Source organism: Sprattus sprattus (genome assembly GCF_963457725.1).
Source record: "Sprattus sprattus genome assembly, chromosome: 19".
In the NCBI taxonomy this organism is placed as follows: Eukaryota; Metazoa; Chordata; class Actinopteri; order Clupeiformes; family Clupeidae; genus Sprattus; species Sprattus sprattus.
The window spans coordinates 18,062,588-18,085,752 of NC_137917.1; the positions used below are offsets into that span (position 1 = coordinate 18,062,588).

Consider the following 23,165-nt stretch of genomic DNA (forward strand, 5'->3'; position numbering starts at 1 on the left):
GAGCAGGTATACCTCACTTACACACACACACACACACACACACACACACAGTACTCCTCATTTACACACACACACACACACACACCATACTCCTCACACATGCATGCACACACACACACACACACTACTCCAGGTGGCAGACAACTGGACAGTGAGACTGATCTGACCCTGATCTCCCCCCCTCCTCTACCTCTCACACTTTTCCCCCTTTTTTCTCTCCTCACCCCATCCTTCTCTCTCTGTACTCCCTCCTTCCTCCTCCTTTCCTGTCTCTCTCTCTCTCCCTCTCTCTCACTTTCTGTTCTCACTCACCTCCCTCGCTCTCTCTCTCTCTCTCCCCCTCTCAGCTGGATAAGTCAATGGTTCGTCTGCGCCAGCTGAAGAGGCAGCTTGAGGAGGTGGAGGAGGAGAATTCGCGCTCCAACGCCCAGCGCAGGAAACTCCAGCGCGAGCTGGAGGAGATGAGCGACAGCAGCCAGACCATGACCAGAGAGATCAGCTCGCTACGCAACCAGCTCAGGTAGGCACAGAGATCAGTTCCCTTAGCAACTAGCTCAGGTAGGCAGAGACATCAGTTCCCTTAGCAACCAGCTCAGGTAGGCAGAGACATCAGTTCCCTTAGCAACCAGTTCAGGTAGGCAAAGAGATCAGCTCCCTTAGCAACCAGCTCATGAAAGCAGACAGACCTGATTAATCAACTCACTATATAGCTAGCTCATGGATGGAGGTGAAAGGGAGGTCCGCACATATATGCACATCCAGACTTTTGAATCAAACCACTGAAGAGACTGAGATTGCGTGTAACATTGCAGGCTTCACGAGTCACATGCATTTGTTCTTCAGTTTGTTTTTACTCATTTGCATGAACATTTATTATTTATTTTCTGTGAGACTGAGAGTTGTGTGAGTAGTCGTGTGTGTGTAGGTGCATCTGGAAGAGGTGTGTGTGTGTATAGTGTGCAGTAGATGTGTGTGAGTGTCAATGGGGTGTCTTGTCTTGGTGGTGGATTATAACTGTGTTATAACATTTGTGTGTGTGTGTGTGTGTGTGTGTGTGTGTGTGTGTGTGTGATTCATCAACTCATCCTTGTCTGACATCATCATGTCCATGTGTGTGTCTCTCACCTCCACTCAGCGTGACAGAACGGAGGCCGGAAAAGTAGGTCACATCCATGTGCGCGTGTGTCTGTGTGTGTGACTGGCACATCTACCTTTATGTGTCTGTTCATTTGAGTATGATTGGGTATCTCCTCTCACGGTTTGTGTTGATTTCTCTGGGTCAAGTGATTTTTCTCAGAAGGCAGCTGACTCTTAAGTGAATCTGGCCCTAAACTGGCCTTAGTCTAGCTCTAATCTAGCCCTAATCTGGCCTTAGTCTCACTCTAATCTAGCCCTAGTCTGGCCCTGAACTGGCTTTAGTCTTGCCTTCATCTAGCCCTAGTCTGACCCTAAACTGGTCCACATAACACCACATACACTAGTCAGAAGTCAGTCAATCAGTGATGCGATGAGATCATGGTAAATCAGATCCAATAAACAAGACAGGATAATGTTAATAAACACCAGTGGTTGTTTATGTGTGTTACTCAACACAGAAGACACAGAAACTGAGTACAGGGTGTTTGGTACATGTCACCCAAATCAAGAGGAAGTCCACGTATGGGAATGCTAGAGGGTTCATATTGGACCTCCGGTCCCTGGCCAGAGGCTGATCCTGGAGCAGTTCTGGCCACGGTCCGGTGTAGCTCTGCAGTAGATTAGCGTGTGTTTGCTCAAACGCAGCAGAAGCATTGAGAGGATCTCTCCGCACCTGCCTTCACCTCTCCGTACCTGCCCTCTCCTCTCCTTTCCTCTCCTCTCCTCTTTTCTGCCTTTTTCGCCCCAGTACTAAACTGTGTACTCCTCATTCTCCAATCAATTCCAATCAGTTCCAAAACAAATCCAAATACTGTAATCAATGGTTTCATATCCTTGTGAGTTTGATTATGAAGCTACTGCTTTGATTCCCACCAGTAGTGATCCCTGTATAATGACTAGTTTATGTATTTACTAGTTATTATTGTTTCAAGTTCAAAATGGCCTAATTACTCAGTAGACTGCAAGTTCTTTAAGTCAGTAAATACTTTCTCCTTCTAGCTGCCTTCTAGCTTGTAGCTGATATATGTGATTTATAATGGTAAATGGTAAATACTACAACGGTTCTTTTTTGCCCTCCTGCGGTTCCTCTAAGTGTAAGTTCTTGTTCCCTCCCTCCGTCTCAGGCGCGCTCCGCTTCCCCTCTCCATGCGTGGGGGACGCCGTGCGCTGGTGGATGACCTCTCCCTGGAGAATTCGGACTCCGAGGAGCCCCCCGCCTCCCCCACTCCATCCACGGGACCTCCAGGGACCCCCACTCCCTCGGAGCACGGCATGGGGCCCCCGCCCCCCTACACCCTCAACGACGCTGAGTGAGGGGCAGGGCCACCTCCGCAGCACCGGGCCAGCTGCAGGACCCAGGCCGGCCTCAGACCTGCAGCAGCTCTCACGACACACGAGGCACAGCTGCAAGAAGAGACCACTTTGCAGCCAGAGGAACGTCAAAGACCAACAAACAAAAGAAGAACTAAATTCAGAATTTAAAACAGGTGCAAGAATAATTTGAAAAGGGTGGCAGTATATAATATTGACATGACAAAAGGCGCTACAATTCGACTTCTTTGGGGGGGAAAACTACACCTCCCAGAATCCCTTGGGAGGATTGGTTCAGTCCAGAGTGAACCAATGAAGTCCAGTGGTGATGCAGTGCATTAGGCTTTCAGTGGCAGCATTGAGATGGCTTCTCTACCTAAGCGCTCGTTCAATCCTATTAAACGTCTACAAGGGCAATCTGCATGTTTATTAAGGCAATCAGCTGTTAAAAGTGATAATGTGATCATACTTCATGAAAAAGAGTACAGGATCACATGGAAGCAGGCTGCCATTTGCTCCCATCAGTATTCAGTTTCACCGCGGGCTTGAGAAACGAGTCAGGTATCTACAGTACCTGAACCTGTACGTTTTCTCTTTCTCCCATTCATAGAATAACGTGTCTTGGTGCATATCAGTCAGCTAAGGGAGAAGGAGTTTTCTCTTTTAAAGATCTCATTGAAGTATTTATGAGCAGGATGAAAAATGAGTTTTCATCCATCAAAATCATCCGTTTTTGTTAGGAAACCCGTACCATGCTTTGTATTATAAGCCATAATGCATTGCATATTGGTTGTAAGATAGGACTGTTGTGAAGAGAAACGAGAACATGTTTACTGTGATAAAGCTTTGTGCATAAATCAATAGCAGAGCCAAGAGTTCCTCTATGAGAACATATACTGGTAACATTGAGCCTAAGTCAACTCTGGAACTTGGACTACACTGAGCTATATAGATGATCATAAGGCTTACTTTGAGTGCTTTCATGTCATGCATATAAACATGTTTCAGCCGTTTCCACCCAGTGACCAGGGTAACACATACTGAGGCCTCGTCCATTAGATAGGGTAGAAAAACTAGGTACCGTAGGGGGACAGGTCACTTAGGTAGATAGATATCTAGCTAGAATAATTCCTTAACATATGTCTTAACATATCGCCTCTCGTTGGGGTAGGCAGGATCAGTGTCAGTCATGCATCAGTCAATCTGTGGTTCTAACCCGAGGTATGTTTATTTATTTATGCATTCTGTCTCTGTGTGTGCGCTGTTAGGGTGGCCTGTTGAGTAAGCATCCTCCAGACCAGTGCTGCTGTTGCTGTCTGAGGGAGGGAGGGAGGGGGGGGGGGGTAGAAGGGACATACCAGGCAGACAGTATGGTAACATCAGGTCAGCAGTCACAGAGGAGCTTGTGGGAGTCCTGCGCTGGTCTGTGGTGAAGCGCGGTGGCCGTGTGGAGGTGAATGATCTCTGCTGGTAGGGAAGCACCCAGCCTGAGATATGAGTGTGCGCCCAGACTGTGAGAATAATCCGTATCAGAGACTGCTAGCCATTCTCATTTACAACCATATCATAAATGTAAATGTCTTGTTCTTCTTATCAAAACAGACGTAATGTACAATGTAATTTTTTTTAAATAATGATGTAAAATATTTATGGAGTAAAGCTTTTTTGTGTTTTACCAAATATCAGGCGCATGGATGAGAAAAAAGGGACATACTGGTAGAGTTGGATAGAGTAGTGACTGTAGACTAGAAAGGTGTTACTGGAGACATATAGAAGAAAGAATTCTAGCTTCCATTTTGGAACATCCTTTGCTACTTCCATTCAAAAGGCCCCTTGTTTTTACCAAGTGTTTTCATAGAGGTAGCAAAGACCCTCAGAACACATTTCCTACCTAGATGTACCTGGAATGGTGACCCCCCTCTGGGGTAAAGCGATAGAGTAGCTTTATATACCGTATGTAGGTTAGTGACGAATGTTTAGTACTTCATGCCCAGCAGAGAAAGGAGAGAGAGACCCAAGTTCCTGATTGTCTGAAGTTAGAAGGGAGAAGACGTGCTCTCGCCCACATAAATGCAATGTTAGTTTTAACTGGTGAAGAAAAAAAGGTCCTGATTGTGTTCCCAGTCAAAGCATGCTGGCTTCCGCTAGCCCCCGTCCACGGCTGTGCAAAGAGCACAGCTCAACGCCTCTCGAATCGTCATTCCTGGTGTTCATTTACTCACTCCATAAAGCTGTAGCCTTTTATTCCTTTGACATGACGTCACAACATATCAGCCAGTACTTCATGAGTGACTCCGCTTGTCTCCGTGTTCAATGAAATGAAAGCTGAGGTTAGACTCGTTTGTTAGTTTTGCCTAAGTTCTCCCTTAAGACATCCCGTCCTATCTTTAGGAAGGAGACAGTCTGGTTGATGTGTGCATGCTGGCCAGGGCTAAGACTCTGTTAAACTGTTCAATTTCACTTGCCTCTGGAATTGATATGACCCTGACCTTTGACCCCTGGCACAGAGTTCTTTTTTAGGACTGCGTTTCCTGAAAGCATCACTAAGCAACCACCATTGGTAACCATGGAGAGAGAGTTTTCAACGTGATAGTTTCAACATCATTTAGCAATGGTATCGTTAGTTGCTTTTGGGAAACGCACCCTAGACGTGTGCCTGGGGGACAGAGACAAATGCAGCCGTGAGACTCAGAAAGAGCCTTACAGGACCGCATCACAGCATGGGCCCTGGGCTGGTCACTGCCACAAGGCACTTTGTGAGTGTAGACAGCTCCCCCTAGTGCAAGGAGGATGAAGTGCATTAATTGCTCTGTACTGTAAAGCTTTGCACTACAAAGTGAAAGTGTTGTGGCGATGCTTCTGTAACCGTTTCCTGTGTCTTTTGTTTTAATGTTCTCCTGCTTTACTTTGTACAGTCTGACCCAGTTCCTATTTTGTGTCAAGAATGTCTGATCGCTGAAATGGACACACGTCATCCATACAACACGCACTCATGGACAGTGCAGTAGCCCTGCTGTGAGTCGGCTTCATTTGCGTTTGACCACTGGTTTATAATACAGTGTACCATGATGTAATACTCTGATTAAAATGAAGTTTTTCTCTGAATTATTCTGCTTTTAAGTTGGTGTGTGTAGAAGATATTTGTCATCCTAGAAAAGCCCTTGTTTTTTTTCCCCCTCAGCAGTGACGGTCCTGTTAAGTTTTATAGTTACCCCTTAAAGATGCAGTCTGCAAATCTGACGAAAAGCTCGTGACTTTTCAGCTCAACGTGTTGATTGGCTGGCATTGTTTATGGCTCGGTCAGAGTCACTGTGTTTGTTTACCATTTACAGAGCCTGGGCTGTGTACGGACACCAGAGAGAATGGACAGCCAAAGGACTGAAGAGCAATTTGCTGAATTTGACAAAAGTGTATGGGATTAGAACTGCACCTTTAACTGATCTGCTATAGAAGTCATACTGATGAAAGTGTATTGGATTAGAACTACACCTTTAACTGATCTGCTATACAGTAGAAGGGTGCTTATAGCAGCATGGTCACAGGTTTGACTCCAAGAGAGCATACAGACTGATGAAAGTTGCACTTTACAAGTGCTGTAGGTCATGAAGCAATGGAAACGGGGAAGTGGGAAGAACACATTTATTGAAATACAAACCACTCCATTCAACTTCAGTATGAAATGGCTCTCTTAGATAAATAGAAATAAATGTAAAGATAAATAAATAAATAAACCTCTAACCAAGTAGTTGGCTTCAACACGCTTTAAGGCAATACAGAAAGAAGGCAAGCCACAAACATGTCCATAAATTGCACATACAACTCAGCGATATTGTTGGTACTCAGTGTTCAGATTCAAAATGTTATATTTCTTGTTGTGCTCATTTTTCCTTTAGAGCTGTTATTTACGTATCACAAATATGAGACGACAAGTTGTGCAAACATACGAAAGCTGAACCACGTGAAAAATACAAAAAATGTAAAACCTTACTCATGAGATTTTATTTCATTAGCATAGTATATTTCTATATAAGATAGTATCTCATTATTTCAAGACGATAAGTCATAACTTCAAGGTACCATCTTGTTATTTGAAGCTGTTATGGTGTAATATCCAGATACTATATTGTAATTTCAAGACAGTATCTTGTTATTTCAAGTTAATGATATTGAAATAATAATAACAAGGTAAAATCTCAATCATAACAGTTCAGGGCTAAATTACGTTACATTTGAAATTACCACAAGATGAATGACTTCACTCATGTTGTATATTTTTAATCCAAACTGAAAGCCAAATGTCAGCCGTGCTGAAGTCTGAAGCTCAGTTAAAACTACAGGAGCCTCCTATCAGATTTATGCTCATCTCCTCCTCCATGATGTCATCAAACAACAAAGCATCGTCGAGGGGCGGGGTTGCAATCTGATAGAGGCGTGGCCTATGTGCAGGGGCGGGGAATGATAGTGCCACACCCATGAAAGGAGTAGAGCACTGAGGAGAAGAGCCACTGGACCACAAAGAGGCGTGGTCATCCTGCAAGCATGAGTTCTGCACACACGTGGAGGACCTGTGAGGACAGTCAGTGGATGAGATGGACGGTTGAGCCGATGTTCCTGATCTACGGAGTTGACTATTCACTACTTGAATGCATGCAGCACTCGCCTCTGTGGTGGTGTACTGAGGCTGAAACACGTCACCGGGCACGATCGAACTTAACCCTGACAGGACTTCTGCACAGTCAGCCATGTAGTCCCGTTGCAGTGAAACATCGCCTCCTGGCTGTGAAAACATGAATTGACTCTCTTTAAGGCGTTCGGCCAGCACAGTAGCCTTGGTGCCTGGAGTTGGTTTACTGGCCCCTTTAGTCTCATCTACCCAGAATGCCTCTGTGGCCCCTTTAGACTCATCTACCCAGAATTCCTCACCAAGGAGGCTGCTCAGTTCCATGCTCATGGTCTCTGCTTGGTCTTTCGTTGAATTGCAAGAGTAATAATAGTAGCCTTGATCTTCTGAATCACTGATGGGATTGTAGCCATTATGGTGGCCCATGTCAGGCTCCTCGTGTGAGAAAGAGCTTTTCTCTAGCTCACCTTCATAGCCTCTAGTACACTGTCCACGTGTCGACAAGTAGTTAAAATGATAAAGAGTGCCACTAGGTCTGGTGACCTCTATTTCTCTGTCACCATAGAGTTTATCAGCCCTGTCCTCAGGGTCATTGACTAGACTGCTCATCTGGAGGTTTCGTCTCTGTGTTGTGTCTATGTCAGCTGTGTTGGCAGTGTGAGCACTACTGTTACTCACAGCGGTTAAGTATGTGCCTTCTTCTTGGACCCCATAATTGCTGACGTGTTGCTTTGTAATGCCATTACTCTGAGTACTTGGATGTTTGCCATCATCTTGGATCCCAAAGGGTGACTCTCCATCAAAAAAAGAACTCCAGGGAGTTGCCGTGGTGACCTGCAAGTCTTGGCCTTCCTGTTGGTCAATTCCTTCCTCCTCAGAGTCAAAGAGGTCCAGGCTGCTTCTGATGTCCATCTGAAGGTTGCCAGGGTGTGGGGTGGGGCGGTGATGGGGGGTCTGATCCGAGCCTGTGAACATCTGTGTCCCAAAGTCACAGGAGTCCAGAGAGAGGGGAGACATGTCCAGCGAGGAGGACACAAAGTCAAACACTGCACCATCCAAACTGGGGTGAAGGCAATCTTTTGACACGTCAGGGGATTTCGGGGTGAGTGAATGTGGACTCGCTCCATGAACGTTTCTTGTGCTGTCCAGCCACTGGGCGAAGTCATTCACCGCTAGCATGTTTGGCAAGTGTGGCAAACTATCCAGACCAGTCCAAGCTGAAACGGAGGCTTCGTCACAAGATGTATCAGACTGCTGTGCCAGTGTGTGATTTGATGGCTGACAGGGTTTAAGTGTTTCGTCAGGTGACACATTTCCATCTAAAGTTGTAGTATCATTAGAGGCATTCAGTCTTGGGCTCCTATGAACACGGGAATGACCTGGAAGGAGTATTTCCTCTCCTGTCGTGTCTATGTCAGTATCCAGGACCCACAGGTCAACAGCTTTCTCGTGTTGACTGACATCCCTTTCTGTCCGCGGTGAGGAAACTGGGATTCCTGCTGGAGTGATGGGAGAAACCAAAAGTTCAGTTCAAGTCCCTGAAATTATGTTTATATTAAAAATGGAAACAAAGGGCAGTACCTTCTTTGGACGCATCAGGTGACTGGTTATCAGTTGGCTGGGACGGAGACAGGGAATCTGACTGGTTGTTTGGCCTCGCTGAAGACGACAGGGTGGAGGACAGCTGATTGGCTGCCTCAATCTTAGCAAACTTCCTGTGAAGATAGCATATCCTGCATCACAGCACTAACTGAGGCTGAGCTTAACTCTGCAATCCATACTTTATCAGCTGAGCTCCCAGTAATGACTGCTGCATCACACACTGCCCCAACAAACACACCAAAATATTGCCAACTTCAGCATCTGTTAGATGCTTTTGGATTAGTGTGCCATGACCGTTTGTGTTGTGTGAATGAAAGTTGAGTGTCCTAGCACTCTACGCCCAACAGGCAGCTGGGAGTTGTAGTTTCTCGAGGTTTGTTGGGCAAGTATGGAAGAGCCAGTAAAGGAGGGATCGCTCTCTCTCTTCCTCTCTGGACTAGTTATTTACCTTTGGATCATGTTGTGGAGGAACCTGCGGTGGTTGACCTGTCTTTTGGAGGGACGGTTCTTCCGAGGCTTCTGCAGAGTCCGCATCATGTGACATGCTGCCGAGGTCACAAAGGTGAAAAGGTCACGACCCCACGGCCCTCCACGCTCCACTGCAGGCTCAAAGGTCATGTTGCAGCATGAACGCATGGCTGTCAGAGGTGTCAAAAAAGAGGTCTGTTAGAAAAGACAATTCAGCAGACATGAACAGCCAGCTCCCTACTGCCATCTGCTGACATGGAGTTGTAATTTTCAGCTGTCGAATGAGGTCACCGGCAGTGAACATCTACACAAGCTTAGATAACATGACTGGATAGCAGTCAGATTTAGCAGCGAGGAATAGCTTGTTTAAAGTGTTTCAATAATTACATATCATTGTAAGTTCTCATATATTTAACAGAAAATATGATTAAGGTAAATATCTGAAAAAAGTTATGTAGTCAGGAGATACACTGTAAACAGAAAAGCAACATTCATATTAAAACATACATGTGTGGGCATACCTGCTCTCTGCACTGGTCTGCGTGTCTTCTCTCTAAAGTAGTGTGTGTGTGTGCTGTACGTGTGTGTGTGTCTGTGTGTGTGTGCTGTACGTGTGTGTGTGTCTGTGTGTGTGTGTGTGTGTGTGTGTGTGTGTGTGTGTGTGTGTGTGTGTGTGTGTGTGAGAGTGTGTGTGTGTGTGTGTGTGTGTGTGTGTGTGTGTGTGTGTGAGGAGTACTGTGTGGGTGTACCTGCTCTCTGTACTGGTTTGCGTGTTTCCTCTCCTCTATCTATAAATATATGTGTGTGTATTTATGTACTATTAGTATACCGAGTCAACATTTTCCATTAGTGACTGCTTTACAGAAACATTATCATTGTCATTGGTTTTGATCACCAGCATGATTTATTATTATTATTACAGAATACAAAATTATTCTTCATTTATCTGTTATGCTTGTTGGCACAAATTGATGTCAGCGATATCTAATCTAATTACTACTTCTTATCTGTGCTTATGAATGCATCCCATTTAAAATATTTCATATATAAACATATATTTCATATTTAGAAATAGTCTGCATTACGATGCAGCAGGCATCAACACAATACTCGGCAGCAGGGTTTATAAGTAAGGGAGATGTAAATGGAGTAAAAGCCAATCTTAAACCAAAGGTTTCTTAAACCAAATATCCAAGCTAAATGCTCCTGAGGCTGCAATGTATTTTATACATTTATATAATATGAATATCATATAGATAGATAACTAGATAGATAGATATATCGATAGATTTATATTTCTTGATGTGACTTACCTCTTTCAAAGGTGTCCTGTGTTTCTTGCCCAAAGATGGATTAAAGGGTGGTATCCCGTCACAATCCCAAAATCATTCAGTCTACAAGAACGTGGAATAAAATGGAATATACAGTCACCATCCCAGTCTGTGTGTGTATGGATGCAGGCATGTATGTATGGAGGTGTCCAGCAATGTAAATGAACACAGGTGATGTACTACATTGGTTGTCACTACCAAAAAGAGAGAGAGAGAGGGAGGGAGAGAGAAAGATAATGAGAGGAGAGAGAGAGAATGGTGAATAAGTGAAGAGAGAGAGGGGGAGAATGAGAGGTGGGGGTGGTCTTGGTTTGGGGGGAGGGGGGGGGGGGTTATTGATGGTTAACAGAAGGACCTGTCTGAGGACTGTGCTTAAATAAAGCAGCCACAATGGTGGAGGATGGCAGAGGATGTGGGAGAGGAGATTAAGGCAGAGAAGCAATTAAAGGGAAGTCAACTGCCCCTGAAAGAGTGGGCCACCACCTCATTGTCAAAGGTCTAAAGGCCGCTTGTTAAACAGAGATCCTCTGAAGCACACCAGTCGAAATGTTAACGGCATTAACGAGCCCTTAATTGATCAACTTAAACTCTGCACCTAATTAGCACATTCTCCTACCGGAGAGCCCACACAGTTGCTACACACAAATTGCCCCGGAATCGCTCCGCGTCATGTCTGTACAGAGATGCGCTGGAGAATTGCTTTTTATCGCCTCCGAGGAACTGTTCAGATGAATGTCTCATCAGCGTCACAAAGCAGACCTGTCACAGACAGAAAGGCAGCCTGTGCTCAGGGTAACCAGCTACCCAGGGTTACTGTCATCTCTACATGGCTTATGGACTCATCCTGCTCTTCGCCTTTTTCAAATGTACTGTAAGAAGTGAATGACTTATACATTCATATCATATAGATTTATTGTATAGCTTATTTCCATTAAAAATTATACATGTCACATGACTCCACATGGCAGCTGATTCTCGAGCGGGTCTAGCACTGGTCTGGTAAGGTTTGTCCCAACTCAGGGCCAGTACCTGTGCCATGGTCAGCTCTCTGGGAGACCAAATAATGCATCTTTAAAAAGCACATAACACCATTGCTGTTCATGAACTCAGTGGCAACACTTTTATTCAGACTGAATGCATGTAAAATGTCAAAAAAATGTTGGTCTTTCATCGTGTGAAATACAAAGACATATTTCCACACAAAAAGCATCAGTATTTTACTTTCAGGCAACACAGGTGTGAGACTGCAGCCTTATTTTCATGGCAGCTGGGATGGTTACAAGCAACACAAGGGTCAAGCAACAAATCCAATGCTCTGTGGGGCAAAGACCCTTCTTATTACAAACTCAACTCATGTCACACATACAGTCCCATTATTTCAGTGAAAGACACGTGGCTTACAGACATATGACCAAACTAGTTTGGGCTGGTTTCTATCAAGACTAGGGAAAAGTGATGACTCAAGGGGGGTTTTACAAGGCACTTCATGTATCCTTCTGTCTTCCAATTGTTGCTCCATGCTCCATCCATGGTATCAATGATGTGTGTCAGCAGCCTTTCCTACTCCTGTTTAGGCCAGTTATGTTACACCGTGGCTCATGTCTGCCTAAGGGAGGTCCCTATAATCCTGCTACTATATTCCTCACGTTCCTCGTTCAAACAAGGAATTTGTGAATGCACCAAAATGAATACTGCAGTCATAAGACCTCAGGGACAGACATACACACAGTAAAATTAATCCTTATCTCAACTAAGCACCTTAAAACACACAAGATTTAACCTTCAGTATCAGAGATAAAATAATAGTGGCATTTTGCTTTGTTTTTTTTTGCCCCCAGTCTACCCTAGCCGGCGCCCTCATGTGGACACCGAGTGTATGATCTTCACGGCAGTAGGTAACCCAAGGAGTGAGGAGTGGCCACTGCAGCCCTATATTTATCCAGAGTACACACATGTGCTCCTCACAGCTGCTCTGGCCTTAAGGAGCACACACTGCTGGCTACATACACTCAGACATCTTCCATTCTAACATGCAGTGGAGGTGTTTGGAAGGTGGCGTATGAGTGTGTGAGCGTGAGAGTGTGAACGAATGTTGGCACAGGTGAGTCACACAGCTGTGTATTATGATTATGTTGATGTCATGTGTATAAATGACTTATATATGTTTTGTATGCCATTTTTGGGTATTCTTTGTATCGACTTGAATTGTGTCATAAACATTCATGGCACAAGATTGAATATGAATGTCAGAGCAGTAGTTGATACAGCAGCGGTAGTGTATATTGCGTCTGGAGGTATAAGATGTATTCAAAGTTTACCTCTGTGACAGTCTGTTGCAGAATGCCTCTTTTAGTTTGCTTAACCAAACAGCAGTTTCTGTGTCCCTGAATGGGACTGATTTGAACTGGATGTCCATGAGTGTCTGACCAGCTGTTTTTTTTCTCACATTCCTACATAAGCTGATAGTGCCTTATCTGACACCCTCTGGCCATTCCCATTCCTCAGAACTTTGATCCACAAATCAGACAGTCAGCAGATCTGGTCTGCACGTTCATTGGATGACAACTGTTAAGGCCCACCCTCAATTGTTCTTCAGGGCCATTAAAAACCAAATCAAATTTTCTGCTCGTGTTGCCCCATCTTTGGAACACAGAACACAGAGAGGGTGAGGGTAATGTTCTTTCTTTCATTCATTTATTTTGTCTCCCATATTTATTTCTGCTGTCCATTTACTGAGCAGTCAGATGTCTTTCATGTGTGTCATTGCACTACTATGCCTGCTACACTGACTCCTTCTCTATGCAGACATGATGAACCGAGCATGGGCTTTGTTCAAATCTCACCCGTACCTCAGTAACATGATTGGCTACACGGCCTTGTTTGCCTCGGCCGACATCATCCAGCAAAGCTTGCTGGGAGGACCTGCTGGACAGCAGGGACAGCACACATTAGTGAGAGACATTGAGACAGACAGACTCTCATTATCAGAGTCCAGGACTGCCTCTCAAGGTGCCCCTCTGTCCGGTATCGACTGGGCTCAGACTGCTCGTGTGGCACTTGTCGGGTTCTGTTTCCATGCCAACTTTAATTACAATTGGCTGAGGGCACTGGAGAGGATGTGGCCAGGGGGTGGAGCCAAGCGAGTGACAGTTAAAGTGGTGGTGGATCAACTTGTAGCCGCCCCCGCAACCATCAGTGCATTCTACATAGGTATGATGTCATCAGCCAACTCCTACATCTAGCAATTATTTCCAATACAGGACAACAGCAACAAAAATCTCACAATGCCTACATTTTTTGTTCATAAATTATCCCACATATTCAGCAATGTATAACGCCCAGAAGACATTTATGGGATATCATTTGTGCACTTGCCCCCCTTAGGTCTTAGTGCACTTGAAGGAAAAGAGGATCCTTTCGAAGACTGGAGAAATAAATTCTGGACTTCCTATCAGGTTAGCTATGAACTGTGTCACAGAAATCAATCAGAGGTTCCACATACAGTACATACAATACAAAACAAAGCCAAAGTTAGAGTTTGGTCCGGAGTTCAATGCACTAAAAGCCAACCAGTACCTGACATGTATCTGATTTACCGTTGAATGTTAATTTGTAAGACTGAACTGTCAGAAGTAACTGGCAGCCGTGTGGATGTGATCTACAGCTTTCCTTTTCTCTCTTTTCATCCGCAGACTGGAGTGGTATACTGGTCTATGATGCAGGTAGTCTTACAACCACATCAGTCTTACTATCACCCTGTTGAATACGAACTGTAATTAAACACTTTCTGTTATAATACATTTGATCTTATTTTATCCTCTTCTCTCGTAGGCTGTGAATTTCTCTCTGGTCCCCCCGGTGGCACGAACAGTATTTGTGGGAGGCGTTGCTCTTACGTGGACTGTGTATCTCTGTCATTTCCGACAGCTTAAAAGTGACTCTGAGCCAAGTTCCTCCTCATAGATGCTTTGATAAAAAAAGCACACAACACAAGACAGATGGACCAACCTCAGGAAAGATTGTTAGACCATGAATAACTTGTATGATGTTCATGAAGAGGTATTTTACTGGAATTATGTTTTGCTGACTAATAACATAAATGGCATTTTAAATGAATTTATGACAGCTTCATGTAAAATTGCATGGTGTGCTTACTAGCTGAATCTATATCAAACAACCTAAGCCCTCTGGACCACATATGGCTGCAATCAAACCAAAGCTGAATTGTGATTTACTAATTCCACATCCAACATTACCTGTTTACTATGTGACCATGTCTGCTGTGTGTTTAGTAGTCAGGGTGCTTTGTTAAATTTAATAAAGGTCAATAGAAACCGATGGAGATCATTTCCAAACACTGCTAATGACTTCAGAATATAATAATCAAGTGCCTTGTATTATTAATTACCTTATATGAATCATGTACTTATATGTAAGCAGGAACATGGCTTTTCTGTGTTTCTGCATGTGTGTAACTTAGAATATTAGGTGCCACTTAGTCTGCATTTGTACAAGAGCATGTTTAGACTTGAGGTGATAAGCTACTTCGGACCTTGTGTAAAACTGCCATTCTTGCAATATAGGGTGCCTCGGACGTCAGAGATCCACCACGTGGTTATCCCTGCTGAAAACTAAACTTCTTTCAATATAAACCTTGCGCAATGTGTTTATCAGGGCTTCACTTTCAGCCTTGTGCCCAATTGCAATTGTTGTTTGTCTAATAAATATACTTATATGCAGCTCCTGAGGTATCAGAAACTCATTACAGATTTGTTATCCGTATGCTTTAACACCCCTTCCAATTTAGACACTCATCTATATAAAACATTTTTTAAAGACAGGCACTGTTTGGTAGCACAAAAATAAAAGATCATTTATTCAACCGCATATAACTCTGATTTCATACTACAGAGTCCCTGTCCCACTGCAGCAACACCAATGAGTCCAGTTAATACTGACCCTCAACAGAGCAGGCATGACACAAACAGGGGCTATGCAATAGAAAGCGTAACCATATATGAGTAATCACATCAGAAATGTATAAGGAATATTCATTCTGTGTCGATGCATCAGCCATGTGTCCTTTATGATTTATCCAGTGTCTCTCAGTCCAATCGCATAGTTATTCCCCCAAATAGAGCAGGGAGGTCACTGCCGCCAAGAGGGCTACTCCTCCGGCCACTGCTGCTCCAACAAAGTATCCCAAGCTCCTCTGTTTTTTAGGGACGTCCTTAGGGGCCTCCATCTGCAGGTGTGAAGAGGCCTCCTCCCGGCTGACGCCTGTGTCGTGTGCAGGTGTAGGTGTGGGCGGCTCCACGCGACAGACCTCCAGGCCGGAGATGATGCTCTCCTCTGTGATGCTACAGTCCAGCATCTCCTGGAAGTGCTCCGCCGCCTCCGACACGCTCTCACCGGGGAACATGTAGTCACACACGCAGAAACCGGCCTCAGGCACAGGGGCAAAAACTCTGAGAGGCAAACTCTGCTGCCCCTCCACTGCCCCTCTCTCTTCTGCCTGGTTCATGAAGAAGTCATCAAAGAGCATGTCCACCCTGCAGGACACAGTGTTCATGATGTCCCTCTTGATGGCCTCCATGGCCTGCCCAGCTTTGGGTTTGTTGGAGTGGAGATAGGCCCTGCAGGAGACCTGCCCTCTGATCAGCACCGAGGCGCTGGGCTGAGCCGCCACGCTTGAGCTCAGCTCCGGCTGACACTCTGTAGGAGGGAGGAGGACCTGAGCTTGGAGTTTCTGCTGGCTGAGTTTGGGGCTTTTCTTTGATCCGGTCACCAGCTCCGCCTCCTGTGCCATGACCTTGCCATTAATGAGACAGGTGCTGGCTATGATTCGCTTGGCCCACCTTTGGAGACCTTCCTTAATGCACTTGTGCTTGTCCTCGGAAGACCTGTCTGATACTGGGAGATGAAGGTTCAGTCCAACGGAGCACGTTACTACCGGCCAGTTGAAAGAGACGCCATTCTGGTACTTCCAATCTGCTGGTTTAGCTGAGCTCTTTGGGTCTTTCACATCAAATGTTTTGCAAACGACTTTCCGGGTTTTGGAGCAGATCTGAAGCGCAACCCTCTCCGTGGCATCCTCATATGTGTCATCCCAAAGCCTTCCTTTAGATAAGTACTTGTCAACTGCAAAAACTAGCTTTCGCAGGACATTCATGGCCTCTTTAGACAGTTCTGGAAGAACTATCAGGAACACACCAAGTACAGATAGACCACCAGGTAGCATTCGGGATACCTGTTTTGCATGCTCAGTCACCCACTCAGTATCAACATCTTCCAATGAACCGCTGCTGCCCTCGGTCCCTCTCTGCGGTGTCTTTGTAGATAGTACCACAAAGTCTCTTTGGGGTGAGGACTGACCAATTAATAAGCCCGTAGTAAAGGCTGCAGTGCCTGCTTCCAGATTGGAGAAATATTTCTCCAATACAGCCTCAACAACATAGCCTCTTCCCATTTTCGTTAAACTACTTTTCACAGCTGTAGAGTGACACGTACTACTTCCAAACAGCGACTAGCTGTCAGCAGCGTCAAACTAGCCTAAACAGCGTTATTGCTGCTACTGAGATCGTTTCCGGTCTCGATTTCTTGATGGGAGACGGTACAAATTCAAAGTAAAAGCCCAATAATACTGCGGTATAACAGCAGCGACAAAATCATCTTACTTTAGTTTGATCCATATAACGGTAAAGCATTTTGACATTTGATGCTCTAGAAACATATGTAGGCCTAACACATCGCCCCATCGCACCAATGTTATTAGCAATGTTATTAGTTATTATATGTTTTATTTATATACTTAAGTGTGGTAGGCCTATATCAAACTACCACAATTTAATAATTTGTCTGTCTCCTCTTAAAGGCACCCAGTGCAACTTTATAGGCTTGAGACTTGAAAAATAAACATTCAATTTCTAGTCTTTTTTACACAAGTTTCAATAACTCCATACCATTACCGACATTCAAGGAGCAAAGATGAGACGTTGTTGTGTGGTGAGAACTGATAGAAAATCGTAAACAACAACAAGCGCTGGTGGGGAGAGGCCATTTTCCATTGACTGGAATCCTGCTTTATTTATTGGTGGCACCAATAAATAAAGATTTGGGGGAAAAATGGCGGCGATTGTTGTTGTTTACGATTTTCGATCAGTTCTCACCACACAACGACGTCTCATCTTTGCTCCTTGAATGTCGATATGTAATGGTATGGAGTTATTGAAACTTACTACGTGTAAAAAAGACTAGAAATTGAATGTTTATTTTTAAGCCTCGTAAGTTGCACTGGGTGCCTTTAAAAATAAAATTAAAACATAGCGTAACTCCTTTCTCTCTTCACCTGAGAGAAAGAAAGTACGCTATGTTTTTGTAGTTTAAAGAGAGACATTTCTCATTCATGAAATTGGTGTAGTCTGATATACCACACTAAAGCATGGAAATAAAACTCAGGCAAACAACATTGGTCCAATGGGGCGATGTTCTATGCCTGCATATGTTTTTAGAGCATTAAATGTCAAAATACTTTACCGCTATATGAATTAAACCAAAGTCAGATCGTTTCGTTCGTGCTGTTATACCACTGTATTCTTGGGCTATTACTATGACATTTTTACCGTCTGCCATGCAGAAATCGAGACAGGAAGCGACCTTCTAGATTCACGCTTTTGGCGTGACGCTGTTCACCGGCAGCATGTAAACCATTGACCAATAGCAGAAGCGTAAGTGCAACATGTGACACACGTGGGCTCTGAAATCTCGCTCTATTCTTTATCGCGAGGCCGCAGCCCTTCCTTTTCCCTTTTCACTTCAAGTCCAAGATGGTAGGCACGGCTCTACATTTATTCGCCATTATGTGATTGTAAAATCCATCATCATCTGATGTATTTTTGTTGTCTGTGCTGCTAAATTAAGATGTTAATAATGTTTTGCGGTCCTCCGGTTCGATATAGGCACGTATTTTGGTGATGTTGTGTATATAAATAGAATATTTCATGGCAGCTTACAGCGAGTTCATCGGCTGTAGCAACAACTTCCTATTCAGACTTTCAGATAAGCTGTAACAAACTGATTTCTTTCGCATTTGGAATAGCAAAGATATCGCTGCCTCTGTGACACTGCAATAGTAGTACACTCTTTGTCGTCCTATGTAAATAAATCCTCTGAGTAGTTGCATGCTAACTAACGCCATGCTAGCGTAAACTCGTGTTGTGTGCTGGCCTGGCAGTATAGAATGGGATGCTGTATCAGAATGGGCAGTGAGGTGTTCGTATAGCTCAGTGGGTATAGTTCCAAATGGCCTATTTATCACTAGAATTTGCGGAAGAGGTTGTACTTAAACTGATCACTTGCCTAACGTGGGAATGTAAACTAACGTCGGTTACTAGCCATTACTGAAGCCGAGGTTAGGTTACGGCCTACGTGTGAGTCTTATAGAGTAAATGTTTTCTTAGCATCTAACGTCTCCTTCTGTGACTTAATGCCACGTAGAGCTGCATACCAGACTTCAACTTCATTCATTAATGTGTTAATGTGTGACTGTTTTTTACATAGGGAGTTGACATCAGGCATAACAAGGACCGTAAGGTTCACAGGAAGGAGCCCCGGAGCCAGGATATCTACCTGAGACTTCTGGTCAAGGTGAGTTAACTGCAACTTTTGGAAAGCATTGAAGTGGGGTTTTGTGTTGATGGAAGCATGTCAGTGCCCCCTATGTGGTGTTAAAGGATCTGTTTTGTCCATTTGGGTTACAGATTTATTTGCTTTCAGTGGCCATGATATAGTTATGGTATAGGATAGCTGAACCTGTGCATGGTCTGACAGTTTTTATTGATCATGAGTTAAGGTGGTTCTTTGCTGGCATGCTTCCCTATGGGAATACATGCAGAGAATGGTCATCAACCATGAATGTCTCTAGCTGTGTTAAATGTGCCAGTTGTGTGTTGTAAATGCTGTCTTTACCTGAAGTTGTGACTTTTCAAGACCGTGTGAGTGTATGTTGCTGATTTTTAACTGTCTCTGTAAACTGTAGTTGTACAGATTCCTGGCTCGTCGTACTGATGCCCCCTTCAATAAGGTCATCCTGAGGAGACTCTTCATGAGCAAGACCAACAGGCCTCCTCTCTCCCTGGCCCGTCTGGTGAGTGCTGTGTGTGTGTGTGTGCCCGCACACAATCATGCCAGTCTAGCCTCAGCTTATTGCTGCTTTCCTGTCTTTACCAAAGAGGTCAATTTGCCAATTAACATGGCTGACCAGTTGAAATCTAAAGTGTCCATTTTATTTTTTGCTTTATTTTTAATTTCTGTTGAATTTGGTGTTTCTTCTTTAGATCCGTAAAATGAAGCTGCCTGGCCGCGAGGGCCTTACCGCCGTTTGTGCAGGAACCATCACGGATGACGTCAGGATCCAGGAAATTCCCAAACTGAAGGTATGGAGGTGGCGTGGAGCTGGAAACAGAAAGGGGCTGTGTAGTTGCTTAGGAGCATCCCTCACTGATTGGATTGCTGAAGAATCTGTTCTGTGCTTTAACTGGAGTCTATCAGTGATGGATTGGTTTTTGGCCGTTGTTTCAGTGTTAATAGTTGTTTAGTGCTGTGTTGCCGTTGAAGCGTGCGTTTTGACATCATTGCTTTCTCTTTGCAGGTCTGCGCTCTGAAGGTAACTGACGGTGCTCGCCGCAGGATCCTCAAGTCCGGTGGCACCATCGTGACCTTTGACCAGCTGGCTTTGACTGCCCCCAAGGGTCAGGGCACCGTGCTGCTGTCAGGTGAGTTCCTGCAGAGTGTGCAACTGGTACTTTGGTTTTGGACCTGCTCTTGGCCAAATTTGGGCAGCACAGTGGCTCAGTGGATAGCACTGTCGCCTCACAGCATAGGCCATGGGTTTGAATCCTGGTCCTCCCAGGTCCTTTCTGTATGGAGTTAACATGTTCTCCACGTGCCTGCGTGGGTTTCCTCCGGGTACTCTGGTTTCCCCCACCATCATAAAGACATCGTATGAATGAATGTTGGCGGTGGTCGGAGGGGCAGTGGGCCCTGATAGGTAGCCACACTTCTGTCAGTCTGCCCCCGGTTAGCTGTGGCTACAGATGTAGCTTACCACCACCGGTCTGACTGTGTCTGAATTCTCTCAACTCTGTAAAGCGAGTACTTACAAAAGCACTATATAAGATTGATGACAATGATGAAGAAATCCACACTTCCAAAGTAAAACTTAAACTCTAAGCCGTGGTTTAGTTTCAGTGTTTCAGTCGTCAATGACCCCACTCCTTTTAAGATGCAGATGATGCTCAAATTGGTCGGAGCGTAGTGTTGGAACACATTTCAAATTATTATTGTTTTTAGATTGTGCCGTATGTCTGCCATTTTCTGAATCTGTATTGAACACTGCAGTGTATGGTTGGCCATGATGGGAGTAGTGTAGGTCGTTTAAGCGGACTTAGCTGAGTTAATGATTGCCTTTCAGGGGTTAACTGTTGAAATGGTTTGGCTTTAAATGAGAAGCCAAGAGCTTATGTTGTAGAGATTAATGGAAAGACTGAGGCTTCTGCGTCAATGTCCTTTGGGTTCCTTTTCACAAAGTTGACCTTTTTTTATTCACACATCTGCATACGTTGAAAGGCTTTTCCTGACTGTCCTACTTAAGTAGTAGTAGGAAATTAAACCACACATCACAATTCTGGGTTTCCTCATCTTTGTCCAAACGATATTACTGGTATCGATCCAGAAACACCACTGAATAGAAGGCTATTTGCTATGACCGCAAATCTAAAGCATGTCAGGTTTTGATTTTTTTTGTTTTGTTTATTTAACATTCTGTATTTAACAAACTGAATTTTCCTCTCCTATCCCTCCAGGTCCTCGTAAGGGTAGAGAGGTGTACAGGCACTTCGGCAAAGCCCCTGGAACCCCTCACAGCCACTCCAAGTGAGTTGCTACATTTGAAAACAATGTTTTGTTAACCAGTCACTCCAGGATTTTGCTGTGTTCTCAGTTCAGTAATATTTCTGCCAAAAAAAAAAAACTTGTAGGTTTCAAAAAAGAATGTTCCCTTACACAGTGGCTTAGATTTTGTCAACATTAAAAAAAAAAAAAGGCATTTACTGACTGAAAGGTTGTCAAGGAGTGCATGAGTGCGGTAGCTGAAATCTTTTTTTGGAGGGAAAACTAAAAAGAGTTTTGTAAAAAAAATCAAGCACATACCTGTCAGCATCATCAGCAACCAAGAAAACTGAAATAAATAGCACAGCTGGAGGAAGCAATTCATAAGGCACAATGTGTAGATGAGCTTAGCTGTAGATGAGTCCACTGATGTGACAATGCTCAGCTGTAAATATATGTAAGGTTCTTCAACAAGGAGAAGAAATAGTTCTTTAAAGACTTGTTAGGTGTTACACCCCTTTAGACCAGTACAACAGAGGACATAAAGGAGATGTTAACAAAGAGGGGAATGGAGCCGAAACAAGTGGTTTCAATAACCACAGATGGAGCCCCTGAATTGTACTTTCTTTATTTGATTTGACAGTCATTTGCTAACTAAATTAAGACGTTGATACCTACTAGGCTACTTTAACATATATGGCACTGAATCATTACTCAAGTTGGACATTATGATGATCCTTACCTCTGCTTGAGGACATTTATTTTTTTCTAACTGGACCTCCTCGAATTTTAATTGAATAACCCTGCACTAGTGTCATGGCCTCCACAACTCTGGGGTTCATCATTCTGTTTGTCCTGGTTTGGTTATCTAGCATACTGACCCCTCTCTCTCTCTCTGCCTTCCTCTCTCCCCACAGGCCGTACATCCGCTCCAAAGGCAGGAAGTTCGAGCGTGCCCGTGGTCGCAGAGCCAGCCGTGGCTACAAGAACTAAAATTCTTTTTTGTGTTCTCTACCATATGATCCCAATAAAGCGTTGGGTAAAAAAAAAAGAAGCCTTCTGTTTTTACTTCCATGTTATGAAGTTGTCTTGATTTTGCCAGACACCAGGAGCATCAAAAGACCTTACTAACTATATATATATATATACACTTACAAATGGCACTGAATCATTATGCATATATAGTCTGACTCTGGGGGAAAAGTAAAGCAATAATTATCAGTTTCTCTGGTTTAACTATTAATTGGTATCTGTAAAGAGTAAAATTCCCATTTTGGGTTTATTCTTTAAATAACATTTCTCCCAAATTTCAAATAAAAATATTGTCATTTAGAGCATTTACTTGCAGAAAAATGACGACTGGTCAAAATAACCCAAAAAGATGCAGTGTTTTCAGCTTGAATAATGCAAAGAAAACAAGTTCATATTATAAATTGTGTGTGTGTGTGTGTGTATGTATATATATATATATATATATATATATATATATATATATATATATATATATATATACACACAAACACGACTAATGTAAATAACCTTGAATTACAAGCACAGCTTTCATGAGTATTGGCATGCTCTCCACCAGTCTTGCACATTGCCGTTAGGTGACTATGCCACTCCTGGCACAAAAATTCAAGCAGCTTTGCTTTGTTTGATGGCTTGTGACCATCCCATCTTCCTCTTGATCACATTCCAGAGGTTTTCAGTGGGATTCGGGTCTGGGGATTGGGCTGTTCATGACAGGGTCCTGGTCTGGTTGTCCTTCATCCACACATTCTGACCTGGCCGTGAGGAATGGAGCATTT

The 23,165-nt window shown here is 43.9% G+C and overlaps 4 protein-coding genes across 5 annotated transcripts in view; 3 read left to right on the forward strand and 1 right to left on the reverse strand.

Annotated features, from left to right (window-relative positions):
• Nucleotides 1-3,755, forward strand: part of myh14 (myosin, heavy chain 14, non-muscle) — a 37,983-nt gene extending 34,228 nt beyond the window's left edge. For both annotated transcript variants that reach the window (XM_080858467.1, XM_080858468.1), the window contains 2 exons: nucleotides 348-520; nucleotides 2,262-3,755. In XM_080858467.1, the coding sequence (XP_080714593.1) occupies nucleotides 348-520; nucleotides 2,262-2,451 (363 nt within the window). In that variant the 3' untranslated portion in view covers nucleotides 2,452-3,755. The remainder of the gene's footprint in view (nucleotides 1-347; nucleotides 521-2,261) is intronic.
• Nucleotides 3,756-13,280: 9,525 nt separating this feature from the next.
• LOC308380219 (mpv17-like protein) lies at nucleotides 13,281-14,433 on the forward strand (the record flags this gene model as incomplete). The annotated part of the gene is made up of 4 exons (XM_080857497.1): nucleotides 13,281-13,680; nucleotides 13,855-13,925; nucleotides 14,163-14,192; nucleotides 14,302-14,433. 4 exons carry the CDS (start codon nucleotides 13,281-13,283, stop codon nucleotides 14,431-14,433), a joined length of 633 nt encoding a protein of 210 aa, XP_080713623.1.
• A 996-nt stretch (nucleotides 14,434-15,429) lies between these two features.
• odr4 (odr-4 GPCR localization factor homolog) lies at nucleotides 15,430-16,992 on the reverse strand. Its single transcript, XM_080858599.1, has one exon. It carries the CDS (start codon nucleotides 16,937-16,939, stop codon nucleotides 15,593-15,595), a length of 1,347 nt encoding a protein of 448 aa, XP_080714725.1. The 5' UTR covers nucleotides 16,940-16,992; the 3' UTR covers nucleotides 15,430-15,592.
• A 1,236-nt stretch (nucleotides 16,993-18,228) lies between these two features.
• Nucleotides 18,229-22,411, forward strand: rpl18 (ribosomal protein L18). Its single transcript, XM_080858193.1, has 7 exons — nucleotides 18,229-18,299; nucleotides 19,030-19,116; nucleotides 19,508-19,615; nucleotides 19,806-19,904; nucleotides 20,120-20,243; nucleotides 21,333-21,402; nucleotides 22,275-22,411. Exons 1-7 carry the CDS (start codon nucleotides 18,297-18,299, stop codon nucleotides 22,348-22,350), a joined length of 567 nt encoding a protein of 188 aa, XP_080714319.1. The 5' UTR covers nucleotides 18,229-18,296; the 3' UTR covers nucleotides 22,351-22,411.
• Nucleotides 22,412-23,165: the final 754 nt, after the last annotated feature.

What these genes read in the sequence shown, in the direction of transcription:
- odr4 (XM_080858599.1), bottom strand. Translation starts at nt 16,939, where the DNA reads ATGGGAAGAGGCTATGTTGTTGAGGCTGTATTGGAGAAATATTTCTCC.
- rpl18 (XM_080858193.1), top strand. An exon ending in ACCTGAGACTTCTGGTCAAG is followed by an intron (nt 19,117 to 19,507) that starts GTGAGTTAACTG and finishes TGTAAACTGTAG; the next exon opens with TTGTACAGATTCCTGGCTCG. An exon ending in AGGAAATTCCCAAACTGAAG is followed by an intron (nt 19,905 to 20,119) that starts GTATGGAGGTGG and finishes TTCTCTTTGCAG; the next exon opens with GTCTGCGCTCTGAAGGTAAC.